The sequence below is a fragment of the Falco rusticolus genome, chromosome 3 (genome assembly GCF_015220075.1).
Source record: "Falco rusticolus isolate bFalRus1 chromosome 3, bFalRus1.pri, whole genome shotgun sequence".
NCBI lineage: Eukaryota > Metazoa > Chordata > Aves > Falconiformes > Falconidae > Falco > Falco rusticolus.
Window position 1 is genome coordinate 50,810,840 of NC_051189.1, and position 14,686 is coordinate 50,825,525.

A 14,686-nucleotide genomic window follows, 5' to 3' on the forward strand; every position below is an offset into this window, starting at 1 on the left:
GGTTACTTGCTAAAGATTAAAAATTATCATAGCTTTAAGACCTCAGTGCTTAAGTGTATTCCCTAAAGCCTGATGATGGAAATCCTGTCAGGAAACTAATACAGGGGATAAAGCAGAATTTCAAATAGTCCATCTATTAGATATTGAAAAACAAAATAAATCCATTTGTGTTGCTATTTAAAGCCGTAATATTTCTTTGAATAGGAAATTGCACAATAGCATTTTTATTAATCTTAGATGTTTTCAAACATAAACTTCTTTAAAATAATCCAATTAAAGCACATTTTTCATGTTTAAACATATTTCAAATCACATGTGTTACTCCTTATTTTGGAACATACTTGCTCTGTCAAAAAAAACACTTATGTTCATACAGACGTAATCTGATCAGTTTAATTTTGGTGTCACTATTGGTGTTCAGTTTGCCCCTTAGATTGGAAATACAGTTCTCTCAAAGGAAGAAAAAAAATCTTCCTGTGACTGTGCTGTTAAATTAGGCACCCTACAAAAGCCAACTAACTAAAATCTGGTTTCTTCCAGGAAAGCCAGAATGAATCACTGCTTCCCTCTCCTGCCACCAGCAGAGCCTGAGCCCTCTCCAATTAGGGAAAAGAAAAAGCAGACAGATTTCTCTAACAACTCTTCCTCACAAGGATCTTGCTCATCAGTCTCAAAAAGTCCACTAAGAAGAAAAAAGAATCATGTATTTGGTCATCTTCTGTCAGGCAGAAGACCTTACCAGCATTTCCTGGCCCAAGCATTTGTACAACGTAAGCTCTTTCTCTTGACACCTTTGAAGATACTCATAAACCCTGAAGAATCATAAAAGAAACTGGTGACTGATAGGAAACCATAAAAAATTAGGACTTTGGCTACAGAAGAACATTCCTTGCTTTGGAAATACTCTTACAGGCTACTGTTTTTAAGAGTTATTAGTGGTTATTTACCTTTTGAATACAAGTACATCTACTTTTCTGTGTGTGGAAACACATGCACAACTTTTTTTGCCTTGGTTCTGTAAATACTTAATTAAGCTAATAAACAATTTAACTGAAACAAATTAAGTGTGCCAGTGCAATATTTCAGTTTCAATTAACCTTTTAATTTAAATGTTCATCTGCCTACTTTCAATATAATTTAAAGCTGGTAAAAATCCAAGAAATCTTCAATATAAGTGAAAGATAGCCTGACTGGAATGATATTAAATCCGTAGGTGAGATGTCAGCAGTGGTTTCCTGAGCAAATTGACAATAAGGAAGTGTGATGTATGAAGCCTAGGGGTTATAAGAAGGAAAAAAACCCACACCTTTTTTTTCCCCCTGCTTTCCTCCGCTAACTTCAGCAGAATTAACAATCAAGATGTTCCTAGTTTTCCAGTATTAGCATTCCTCAGTGTGCCCTCACCTTCGCTGCCATTGTCGAAGGGTGCTTGAAAGTCTAATCTGCCACTTTTCATTCTAAACAGCACTCCACACAAAAATATCCCTAACTGAAGACAGCTAACAGGCTTTTAGTCTTCCCCTCGTGACATAAATGTGTGAGAAATAATATTCTTAATTACAGTTAGTAGGTAGGTGGCACTGTGCCTCTCAGCCCTGTAAATCCCGTTGCTTTCAGTCCAGTGCTGCTGCAGTGCACAGTGAATGTGGGATGGTCAGCCTCTGAGGCAGCCAGTTACTTCAGCATCGCAGATCAGCACGCAGTTTGGCACAATTAACAGGCTACCTGCTCAGTAAAAAAGGAAGGGGAGGCTTGCAGTTTGTGCCTGTTTTATTCTCCTTGACCCAATGTGACAGCACTTCTTAGGTCACTTATCTTTGATAAAAGAGCTTGTGGCATTTAATCTTTTCTTCGGTCATCTTTCTTTTTGGAAATCATGAAAACCGAAGTAATTCAACCCAAATGCAGTAATCTGTGTCTAATGACATACATGACTCACTTTAAGTGCATCTGTGTGTGCGTCTGTGTGTATATGCGTACATGCATACACAAAAGCATGTGTATGAGGGCTGGTTTACATGGGACAGGCAGGGAGGGAGGAGTCTTGTAGATTAATCAGTTAGCACAGCCTGAGCTGACAAAGGAGGTAGTATAATCACAGAGGGGAGCTTTTTCTTAGCACAGGATCTAGATAGGAGCTTTAGTCTTCGATGTTCAGAGCCAGAAACTCTCTCAGCACAGGTTTATTGTTGGATGAATCTGTGGGAGGAAGCTATGCTCCCTTTCCTCTCAAAGATCTAACATCAGTAAGAGCCACCAGATACTCTGAGCTGTTGGTTAAAGAAGCTGTCGGTTGTTTCTCTCGTTCTTTCACAGGAAGATAATTCCTCACTGAAAGTAACCTTCTGCACATATTTCCAAATGAACCTCTAAGGTTTAGGGTCTCTGCACTAGAGGCTCACCTTCACCTCAGAGAGCTTTCTTTTGGCTGTACCTCTGCTGCTCCATCAGGAAAAGAGGATCTCTTCTCAGGGTGTCACAGCATTTGGCATTTTCTTCCTTAACAGACTGTATTACTGGAAACAGGAGACTGAACAAACTCTTTTGCTCTGCAGTGCACTTCGAAGTTCTCCATGGTTCACAGCTGCAGAAAAGAACATGCAACGAGCCAGAAAGCAGGGTAGCGCTAACGTCTCGTGACTGTTCCCTAGCACAGACTCGTGATCCGTGAGCGCTTTGGACTCAGCAATACTGAAGGCAAGTTCCTCAGAGGAAGAATTACAGGAAGTTTGAACCCAGGCAAATGTGGCCATGTGGATCTCTCCCTGAGGCATTCATATGCAAGCCTCCTCTCCTTGCTCAGTGGCCATGGTGGCCTGGGAGCCAGAGCCTCATTTTCCAGAAGTGGTGTGTGCGTTTGCCCTCTTTCAGCACACTCTTAAAGCTGAAATGGGTTTTGGAGCTAGCTCTACAGACATCCAAGATAAACATCCTGATGCCATAAGCTCTTGTGCTCTATGACGAACTGAACCAGTTTCTCCTGGGATGTTTTCATAGTAGACTTCCTTCCAAGGACAGCAAATTTCTTTAATTCTCCATGTTGAATGCTCTAAGTGACTGGATCTTTTGTAAGTAACTGGCCCTGAGAGCACAGGTCATGCATGTGAGGAAGACACTCCGGACTGCTATCAATACATCCACTTTTGATCTGAGATGTGACCCTGGAGATGTTAGCTCTCCTTTTAGAAAAGGTTTTTCCCATTTTGATTTGAGCCAGATGAAGATTTGGATGTGGAGACCAAGCTCCTAGAGATAGTGTCTGCTACTGTAATCATCCTTGTACATATTTACCTCTAGAAAAATATCTCAGCCATCTGACAGCTGAGTGAGGGACTGGCCTGCTCCTACTACTGCACATATTCCTACATCAATTAGTCACTGCAAGTTGTTCCGTATTGGAATTTTGCCTACGTTACTATTTGCATACAAGGCATATACACATCATATTACATAGCCCTAAGAAATTGTGTCTGTTTTGATTCCTACTAATCAAGATTCCAGATTTCTTCCTTCTCAGAGGCTGACACACAGTCATGTCAGTCCAGTGGCTTATTTTTTTCTTTCCAGTGGAGTCAGTTTGGTTTTTCCATGAATCCAAAACCAGAAAAAAGATTATTTTATTAATAAATTGTGTGATATTAATCTACAGGAGTGGGGCAGATGAGACGTATTTTATAAATTTTTTGACATTATTAGTGAGTTATAGTTTTAATGCTGGGTAAAATCTGAAAAGCAAAATTTTGCAGTGAAATTATTCCAATGGTACATTAGTACATTCTAGCAGTTTTCCCTGACTTTCTCAGATGATTCACATACAAGAGGCACCCATATGTTATAAAGAATTATTACCTGGTTTACTGCACCTTTCAGAGCTTTCATTTAGCACTGGGTTTTAATACATTGTGCAGTCTGTAGACATAGATATATAAGACACTGCCCCTTGTTTTGAAGGTTTTACAAGAGATTCAATGGGATTAATGAGGCAGTAGAAAGGAAATGGAACAAAAGTCCAAGGGGGAAGGTTCATATGTACTCACAGATCCTAAAAATGGACAAAATGCAATACTTGAAAATACAGTATTCTTCACCAGACCATGACCAGGATTGCAATCTTTAAGAACACGCGTAGAATCTAACCTAATCCTAGTAAACCCATGCAAAGGAACACCATTTGGTGAAGGAAACTGCCTTTTGCTGACAGTACTCATGTTCCTTCTATTCACCAGGCTTCACCATGAATATGATTTTCCATACCCATATTTACATAACCTCTTCCCTTTTTGCTACTCTAGCAAAGATGACCAGCTAGACACTCTTTTCTATCTCGTTTTGCTATTGTTGCTTAATAATGGAGCACCTATGACTCTCACTTCCATTTCTCCCTTCCTTGTGATAAACCATCGTAGCTGTGATTTTAGAAAGACAAACTCATGGAGAGGGAAGTACTTATTAGATGGTGCTTTGTCTCCTCCTTAATTTTTTAATTCCCTGGAGAACTTCACCCTTAGTGTATCTCTGTGACAGTCTGTTAGATAGTGTGTTAGTGATACTATGCATCACTTGCTTTATGCTTTGGGCCACAATGGATGTGCTGTATTATTGATAAAGAGCTCTTGTGTGTTTGAATTAGATTTCTCATTCACCCAATTGAACAAGGTCCCTAAATCTAGATAGATTAAGCTTCTATTGCTTAGATAATTTCATCTGGATTTTCCTTGCTCTGTTTAACTGGTGAAATCAGAGCTAAATCAAGGTCCTACTTGAGTTTTTCCTTGTACAGTTAATCTTCCCCTTCAAAGATTTCCACCCTTTCTGAATCCTCATTTTCAAGAATCCGGACTCAGCTCCTTGCAAACCTGTCTTGTTCTGGGATCATTAACAGGCTGCTTGTTTATATACTTCTTTATTTCACAAATTCCCTCCTGGGAGCTGATGGGCAGGACGGCTGCTTCTTTCTTCACCTCTGTTAAAGTCACCTCATTACAGCTGGAAAAGTCTCATTTAAATCTGAGCTCTGATCACACAGTTCCTACAGTGTCACACAAAGCACACTTACTCTTTGCTCGTGGCAAAGCTGCCTATCACTCAGACTTGGTTTATTTATACCGTAAATCAGGCTGTTGCTTCTTGCCACTAACAGGGCTGAGTGAGGGGAAGGCTGACTTTCACACCAGGCCTCAGTTTCTACAGGAAGGCTTCCAATTTGCCTGCAGTGGTGATGAGGGATTTTAAATACTAGATCACCATGGATATAAATATCTGGAGAAACACAACGGTCACTTGAAACCTTTTAATTAGAGCAGTAGAGAAAGACTGCACTTCTGCACACCCTTGCTATGCCCTATGTAAAAGTAGTGGGGCAGGACACTTTTTCCTTACATTTTATAACTGTCTACTGTGAAACACACTGGAGCTTTTCCCATGGACTGGCTTTACACACACATCCATGCCATGTCTCTTCAGCTTTCTGACAGAACTAGGGAGTGGATGAGTCTTTAGCCTCACCACTGCTCCTAAACTGGCATGAAAGCACTTGGGTTTCTGCCTCTGATTCTTGTTATCTGTGTAAGCAGAATCATCTATGGAGTGGAAGTTTGAGGCTCTTAAACATCTCTTATATGGTCAGGAGAAAAAAGCAACTATCTGTTGAAATAAAGAGGAGCTCAATGGTAAGGGAGAAATATGTTCTAAGTTGCAGATAATAGAAAGTATTCAAAATGTTGGAAAAGCCTCATGGGAAGCAGGAAAAGTACTGAACCAACTAACTTGAATTTCAGACATGCTCTCCACCCTCTCCACTACTGGTTTGATCTCAGTTTTTTCCTTTCTAAAGTACTGTTGTCTTCCTCCACTGAACAGATGCTACCTGAAAGCCTGTCACATTTAACCTAGAGATGTGTAAAAGCAAAAAAAAGGTGCATAGAGAATATGGGAGAGTAAGTATTTTTTTGAGTTTGATATGGATCTGAATAAGCATAAACTCAGCGCTGACATTATTTCTATTTACCTGTATGTGGACGAATGGTTAACTGGGTAAAAACCATAATATCCTGTGGCACTGTGTCCACTTCCACATCTTTACAGGTGCACTGAAGTTTGGTTAGCTGCATTAAGAAAACTGCTGGACTTAAGGAGGTAGCATAGAATCTGAAGGAGAAAATTACATGAAAATTCACTTCCAAGAAGACTCAGGCACCCTGATGCAGCTGATCCAGAGGGAGGGAGGAAGAAATCTTAATAAATACTAAAGACTGCACACCATTAAAAAGTACTGATAATAAAAACCACTAAGTAGGTAAAGTTCTGGATTTTGACTGACAAGAGAGATGTTCTGAACCACTGTGCAGACAGTAACAAAACCAAAACCTGTTCAACACCTTTAAGTAAAGTGGAAACAACAGCAAAAAACTTCACTTTTGCATTGATTTTAGGGGAATCACCTCCTAAGCTGAAAGACTGGTCTCTCTGCAGTAAGGGTGCGTCTCTAACAGTTTAAATCACTGTCAATGTATTCACAATGTCATATTAGCAAATTAACTTACAAAAAACCACCCACTTGGAAAAACTAAGAGAAAACTTTCTGGGAAGTTGTGCTGACACACTGAGGAGGGTAAGATCTCAAGTTAATCGATGCAGTTGTACCTTACCTGGTTCTGCAGTTTAATATTACCATGCACCCCTACTCCCTTCTGCGGAGCACAACATGTGCTGGGAACTGTAGCATTTGACCTTCCCCAGCTCTCCATCAGAAACTCCAGCGTAGCCTTTACCTTCGGCAAGGAGCTGTGCTCCTTTTCCCCCTCGTGCTCTGTGCAGAGCAATCTAATACACCTCATCATGTGGTGTGTTGCTATAGCAGCAATGAATCCAGCTGCTGCAACACAAAAGACTGACAAAAAGTTGTGGGTTTTTTCCTGTCCACCCACCCAGTAAAAGTCAGGGTTGTTTTCTTGTGCAGCAAATCTAATCCAGATAGACTTATGCCACCTGTGAGAGCTGAACTGTGGCAAAGTCTAAAAAGAAAGACACAACTATAGGTTTTTCTTAGGAGGACTTCGGATTTATTTTTAAGAGAACAAATGAGTCAATAGTATGAAATCACCACTGATTCCTTAAACAGCTGATCCTGTTTTTCTGCTCCTGCCATTCACTGGTTTCAAAATTTAGGTCCCTATCTCCATAGGAATTGCAATCACATAATCATGCTTGGCAGACAGAAATGTGATGGTATAGCTGCAGAGCCAGTACAGGTGGCAAACACCAGATTTACACCTTCAGATACAAAACATCCATGCACCTCCACCCCCTTGGCCTGGGAAAAAAAAAATTTACAAAATTACTTGCTTGTGGAACAGAATTGTATTTAACTGGAAAATGCCAAATAATCATTATTAGCACTGCCCTACTGGATTAAGCATGAGTACTGACCATAAAAAGCCTTCTGAGTTAAACATTGATGATTTACGGTTTTAAATGAATTCTTGCACTGCTGAGACATCTTAGTAATACATTTAAAGTCTGCCTTGCAAAGTGTACTTGAGTACATGAGTTATTACCTCTGAAGGGCCAGGCTTTTCTGAAGTGGCCCTAATACGGTTTTCCCAGCAGCCTTCCCCAAAACCTGCTAGGCATTTTGAGTTGGAGTAACTGCTTCTCCTTTCCAAGATAAAAAGTCTGTTCGAGGTGTGAAAGGTACTATTGTTCCAGGAGTGTCTTACGTAATAATGTAGCCTTGCAACTATACCATTAAAAGGTCAACTTTTCTACTCAGTTCTCCATTTGAATGTGATGGAGCACACAGAAAAAAACAGCTACTACTATCATGGATCTCACCCCCCCGCCCCGTCAGAAAGTCCAAAATAAAAATAAAAATAAAATAGTAACTACTAATTCATTCTTTCTTACTGCTTTATGAGTAGAGTCAAATTCCGTCCAAGGTAATTCATTATTTTTTTACCCTATTTTCATACAGGACCTGCCAAAGCTGTTTGTGCAATCTGTATTATCTTACTACAACTGCCAGCGAAGGCTGGGTTTGAGTTCACAGATCTCCACTTTTGTACATGTTAAGAGTTGCAGATGTCCTAAGAGACCTCTGAAGACAGAAAAGAGCAATGAGGCTCCTGGAAAAGTCACCTTACTTTGCCTTGAAGTAGGTATGTATGTATTTATTCACTTTTGAAATTCTGTCTGGCATTCTGGATACAGGGACAAAACACACAGTGCAAGAGGATTCTCCTCAGAGAATTACTCAAGGCATAATCCTCTTAATTGTTACGACATGGTGCATTTTCTTCCCCAAATACTGACTATTAGGAGAACAGATAGCCCATAAAGCACATCCTGAAGTTGTATAACGTGATTGAGTTTCAGTTCTTACACAGTCGTTTGTGAACTCTGTGATAAGTACTTTACACACAAACAACTGCAAAAAACCCTAAAAGCTGAAAGGCAAGCAAACCTTCCAAGCACATCCTATTAAGGTTACTGTCTGTCTTGTATTCTTGCAGTGACTTCACTCTAATTGTGTATAAAGTAAACAACAAAAAAAGAAAACCTATTGAGGGAGCCTAATGGACTATTAAAGGACATCATCACCTGTTTTTAAAGAAAGGAACACAGGCTTTTGAAGAGTAATATCCCTCCGAACCAACAAATAATTCAGGTCAGACAGCTGAGGCTGCAGGCTGGATCCCCAGCAGAGGCCTCCAGGCTCCCTGACCAGAGGGCTTTCCCACTCAACAGGGCTGGCGGACGTACAGCACCTGCTCACTGTTCATAGAAGGAATGACAACACAAAGATTAACAGAGCCATAATTTCAATAATTCATGTCTACTCTGGTGTCCCAAGGCTAAAAGCAACTTCTTGTGTCGCTCACGACTTCACCCTTTAACAGTCTTTACCTCGTCTGCTGTGTTTCCCCCCCCAAACCCAGTTCTCCTTCACTCCTACAGGTTTGTAGCAAACTTCAGCGGACCTGCAGGAAAAGCAAGCCCGTTTCAGAAATTGTGCTTGTCAGTAATGGGGGATAGCTCTGAACTCTTTCACTTTTTTTAACACAGTTAGGCACCTGGACCGTGCTCCTAAGACAAGTGGGAACCAGCTTCCAGGCAGCACTTCCTTTTGTATGGAAAGGGTCGGGCATGGCTTGAAGCATCATTGTGTGCTTACTGTTCTGGAACAGAGTCAGTTAATACACTACCTGGAAAATGCAACAGGAGATTGAGCCAATGTCAAATGCACTCAAAGGAAGGTTACTCTGCTTTTCTTTAAACACCTGTTGGCCGGGGGCTGCATTACACAGATGGCATCAAGAACATTTGGACTTGCAGGACGAATGGCCGCTTTTCCATCAAAGTATTTTCTCATCAGACATGTTACTGAGACTTTTAGAGGGCTCTCTTCCTACTGCCATGGGATAACTGATCCTCTCACACAATACTCAAGCCACACAAAATAAAGGTAAAGCCTGGCTTCTATGAGAACGGACTCTCTCTGGAGGAACTCAGTCTGCAGCAGCTGTGAAGACTTGACTCTCCCTTTAAAATGTGGTGTGAGCAGAAGGGATGGAGTAGCGGCACTGCTCCAGCACTTTTGAAGCCAAGCAGGATACGGCACAGGGAATCACATCTCTTCTCACTGCCCCCACTCGCCTGACAAACAGCTTGACTTTGCGGCACCCCTGCCCTGGTGCTGGGCAGCTGCCTGCATCGACAGGTAGGAAAGGCATCCCCAGTGCTGCCCAGATGGCTGAAGGCTGGGCTGCAGACCCCAGGAGACTGCAAGATATTACAAATGCCTGTGGTTGGGTTTGTTCAGCTGTCAGATTTCTAAGCCACAGATGATCAGGTTTAGGCTTTCCTTCAAATAGAGGCCAGCACTCAGATTGCTTTCAGAAAGAGCCAGAACTGTTAAGCCCCATTGACACAAGCTGCATCCCAGTTGAGCCAGCCTGTGTCTCGGCAGGGCTAGTGGGCATGGCACAGGGGCACCCAGATGGCTCCGAAGGGGGTCAGTAAGATGCTGTGCCAGCTCTGGCTCCCAGCCTGCCATGCTGCACCCAGGGAAGTCCTCACAGAGCTGCTCGGATGTTACCACCACTCTGAGGGGCTCCTCAGAGATGTGGGTCCTGCAAGCCCCAACAGCACTGGTCCAGCATGGCTTCAGAGAGCCTGTGAGCCCCCCCGCCTGGCATGGCTGCACCAGTGCTAACAAGCCTGTCTGGACTCAAGCTGACTTGGGTGCTCTTTTCAAATTAATAATGCTTCAGGCCAGATCAGTGGAAATAGAATGCAGAAAAATCTCTGTGGCTGAGCCACTTCACGGCACAAGTATTTGGTTCCAGCACTGCTGGGGAGGCAGCGTGCAGTGACAGGAGCAAGCAGCCACGGTTTGGCATGGGGGTGAAACCTTGCACTGAGGCAGGCAGGCAGAAAATTTGCGTTAAGAAACTACAGCCTTAATCTCCAAATAGCTGAAAAAGGGTTGTGTCAGCCAAAGTCTTTACAGCCTCTCCTTCCCCCTCCCTGAGGATTCAAGTATCTGGTAGCCGGCAGTGCACACCACTGGCAGACAAAAGCCCACACAAGCCCTATGGTGCAAGAACCCACAGAGCCCCAAAAAATCATTTTGATTATTTGATGAGCAGAATTCCTTGCTCGGTGTGTGCCTCTGGTTGCAATTAAACTCTGAATGCAAAATAAAACATGTTAACTGAAACAGGTCAGAATGAATAAAAACTCTTCAGTCTGAAGACTGGGCTCAGCCTCATTTTTCACCTACCAACAATGAGCTCACGGCGTGGCTGGGGTGACAGGTGTGCCACCCAGGTACACCCTCACACCAAGCCGAAGGAGGAACTGTACCTTGGCAGAGAGCAAATACAGCGCCATCACCTGCACACACCTCGGTGGCTGCCCACCGTGAGAGCTGGCTCCTGCAGGCTTGCTGAGTGACTGGGGAAAACCAGACATATGGGCAGGGGAACAGAAAAAGAGAGAGGAAGGAAGCAAGCAAGCAAGAAGGATATATACAGTTTCCAGCCTCTTTCCCATCATTCCCACCTCTTCCCCAAGGTGAATGTACTGGTTGTGAATGACCTAGGAACTGGGAGGTTTGACCTGTATTCCCCATGCTGCCACAAGCACTCTTTTCCACACAGGACCGGTCCGTGCAATCCCTTGTCAAATACTGGTGAGCCGCTCATAATTTTTGCTCGGTATTCTGCATTTTTTCTTCACTTGTCTTTCCATTAGGGAGAACTCACTGGCCACTACAAAGCATTGTCAAATATTTGCCACCCATGTCAAGACTTTGTCAGGTCTGGCTTTGCATTTTCTATCTTGGACACTTGACATGTTCCTCGCCTCATCCTGCTGCCCTTCCCAGGGAATGGTTACTATGGGACTGAACACAAGGCCAGCAAACACTGTATGAAGCAGCACCGTAACACTGGGGAGAGCAAATGTTTGAAGACTGGAGCACATCTATATAGCAGAGTAACAGCTCAAGCACTTCCAAAGCAAAGGAACAAACATGCAAGCACAAGGGGCCAGGGAGTGGTTTGATGAACTAGCCTTTTTCTAATGGTTCTCAAAAGGACACATTTTAAAAAAAATTCTCAAATACATTAGCAATTAGGTTCCCTACCACTGTGATCACTTCTACACTCCTGCAAAGGCAGTTTTATTTCTTCATTTGTATTTTAACATGTTTCTACAAGGCAATAGCTCAAACCACCTCAAAACCCATCTGGGCTCAATCAGCTCAACCACCGGCCTCTTGCCACTCACCTGAAAGCAATGCGGCTGCTGCCGGTCCTGCCCAGCAGCCTCAGGCTCTCTCTCTCCCCCCCCTCCCCAGCTACCCAGCAATGCCGCAGTACCACCTCCCAGGCAACTTCGGAGCGAGGCGTGTGCGTATGCTGGGGGCACGTGTGTTGTAATGGGCATGCAGTCAGGATCTAATGTATATGCTTTTTTTTTTTCTTACATCGGGCAGGCAAGTTTAAAAGAGTGCGAGGTTTCTTTCAGTGGCTCGATGGTAAATCACATATAAGACATAAACAGATGTAAGCAATAGACTAGGTAAGGAGAGCAGACAATCTGAATTTGCGTATCTTCTATTTTAAGCATGTAACATGAATGACCTCAATTGCCCGCACAGAGACACCTGCCTCTCTACCATGAAGTTACAGGGAATTGCTGCTCCTAACGCTGTCCTCTGAATTGCATCCAAGTTGGAAGCTTAAAGCAGATGGTATCATTCCATCTCCTAAGGCTCTGCTTCCAGCAGACAAACCCTAACCTCTTTAAAAATGAGCAAATTCAGTTACAGGAGTGCAGACCTAAATCTAGGTGATCCAGGGCCTGGAGAGACCCTCTACAGAATTCCCTTACGCCAGAGCAGTCCAAACCGCTGCTGACAGAAAAGCGAGGGGGACTTCTGCCAAAAGCTCTGGGTTACTTCATCCATTTATTTCCTCTTACCTCAGCTAACCAGCATAAACTAAAGAGGGTCAAGCCAGTACAGAAAAACAAACCTCAGGGTGAAAATGGAGGCCAGCCAAGGAGGACGGTAGAAGTCAGGAGGTGGCACCCTTCTCTCTGAGTCGGTGCCCCCGCTGATGCCGGGGGCAGATGGTGAGTGCCAATGGATTTCTCAGAACTGGGGCTTTTAGGCAAGAAGCTTGACAATGTTTCTGATCACCTATCATTATGGATCATGCAATTCTTCTCCATAATGATCTGGCCTGCAGCACTGGCCAGATTATGTTATCAGTAGATAATTCTGGTTGCTACAGTTTCCCTGGTAGTTTCAGTCAGACACAGCACTCTTCCTTGCTTTCAGACCCTAGGTCCCGGTTCCTCTGATAGGAATGGGTTTCAAGATTCCTGTAAATACAAAGCTTTATACAATCTCCCAGAACATTTAATCCCTGTGATTATTAGGGATATATTTATGTATCATCGTTATCAAATTTTGTGTGGTTTTGTTATCATTTGGGGGCTTTTTGGCTACATCTATCACAAAATACAAAAATTCTGCCTTGTAAGAGATCTAAGGATTTTCTGTCCTCAGCTTAGCATAGACTATACATGCTGATTTTTGCCTCTGTAGCTATGTGGTAGGAATCCTGTTAGCATTTATGTATGCCTCCCTAGATACTTATTCCATGCTTTAATTAACTCTAGGATTTGAGTCTTTCATGAGAAAATTATCAAGTAGGGCCACTGTAGTGTGATTTCACCACTCAGCCAGAGGGAGACAAGGATATTTTATTTTCAAAATTATGAGGGATACGCCAACAACCTTTCAACTACAGTAGTTCACTGGCAGTAATGCCACCATGATAAAACCAAAGTCACTGAAAATAGTACCATGACATTAGCAGTCAAAAAGCTAAAATTGATATGCATGTCTGGTCCATTTTGTTGTAGTTAGTTTAAGGATATCAAGGGAAGTGTGCTGCATGTATCAGACAAAGTGCTTGTATAACTAGAACCTGACATTTTATATTCACAGCTTGGCACAAACTACAAGGGAAACTGATGTGGAGAGCTCATCCCACCCCTTATCTGAGATAATCATTAAGCTGTCACAAATTTTAGAACAGCTAAGCATCTCTATCCGAGAGCAATTCTGTAGTCTGGCAGGTAGAGTGGGACTGGGGCAAAGAGGCCACCCACTAAGTGAGGCTCCAGGGCCACCCCTAATCTCTCCCAAACCCTCTTCTCACCGACCTGCAGGAGCTGAAAATCTCATTACAGGGCAGGGCAGCTCTGCTGGCTCTCAGCTCTCCCGGGCCCTGGTGGCTGAGGACAGAGCAGGGAGCAGCACCCATCTCTGCGGGGCTCCTGCTGCTAACCCAGGGCTGTAAGCCCCAGTGGCCAGCTGACAGGCATACTTAGGTGGGCTTTAGGAGCACCAATGAACAGATAATGCACACTCAACCATCTGGAGTTTTCCTCCTCAGCCATGAATGCCAGAAACTCTATTGGGGGGGGAAAAAAAAATCAATAAATTTTTTGTCCATATTTTACTGGGACCTGACTGCCTATCAGGGGCTGAACCTGGTTACAGGTTAGGGCTGCAGGTTTCCAGAAGAGAGGGAGAGAACCAGACTCAGCTGATAGATGAAATGAAGTATCCAAACACCTTGGCAACGAGAACACATTCCTACCTATCCGCTTTTATATATGTCCTCTCAAGCTTGCTGCCATGTTACCGTGCTGCCCGGCAGCACGTGTATTCTGCTATGGGGCTGCAACAGCATGCCTCCCTGAATGCTATGAAAGTCATTTTGCCCTCAAGCAACAGAAATCCGCACAGGATTTTGTTCGACTACATTTCTTATATAAAGAACCACAGTATTTATATGAACAGTCCTTAAAAGATACAAACCACTTTTTAAAAAAAAAAATCAATTTTCTGACTTTCAAAAATGTTACTATTATGTGATACTTAAAATTACTTCAAATAAAACAATTGTATAAAAAAATAAATTATCTCTTTTGTTTGCTTTATGGTTTGAACAGTGCTTTGTACTTTGTGCAGCTTTTTAATATAACAGAGGAGAGTGAAAGTAGTAATAGAATAAAAGTAATCTTGAAATAAAACATGGACAAGATATTAAGGGAAGTGCACTAAGTGAAACTATTTTTAACTCTTACTTTAATATTTGAT

The 14,686-nt window shown here is 42.7% G+C and overlaps 1 protein-coding gene across 11 annotated transcripts in view; it reads right to left on the bottom strand.

Moving 5' to 3' along the window:
* The window catches only part of DTNA (dystrobrevin alpha), a 234,311-nt gene that overhangs the window by 124,663 nt on the left and 94,962 nt on the right, over nucleotides 1-14,686 (bottom strand). For 3 of the 11 annotated variants that reach the window (XM_037380453.1, XM_037380451.1, XM_037380452.1), the window contains exon 1: nucleotides 6,648-6,698. The exons of 3 other annotated variants lie outside the window; for them this stretch is intronic. In XM_037380453.1, the coding sequence (XP_037236350.1) occupies nucleotides 6,648-6,673 (26 nt within the window). In that variant the 5' untranslated portion in view covers nucleotides 6,674-6,698. Of the gene's footprint in view, nucleotides 1-6,647; nucleotides 6,701-14,686 lie in introns of those variants that run through there. 5 more of the 11 variants (XM_037380455.1, XM_037380460.1, XM_037380461.1 and 2 more) reach the window with 4 other exon arrangements.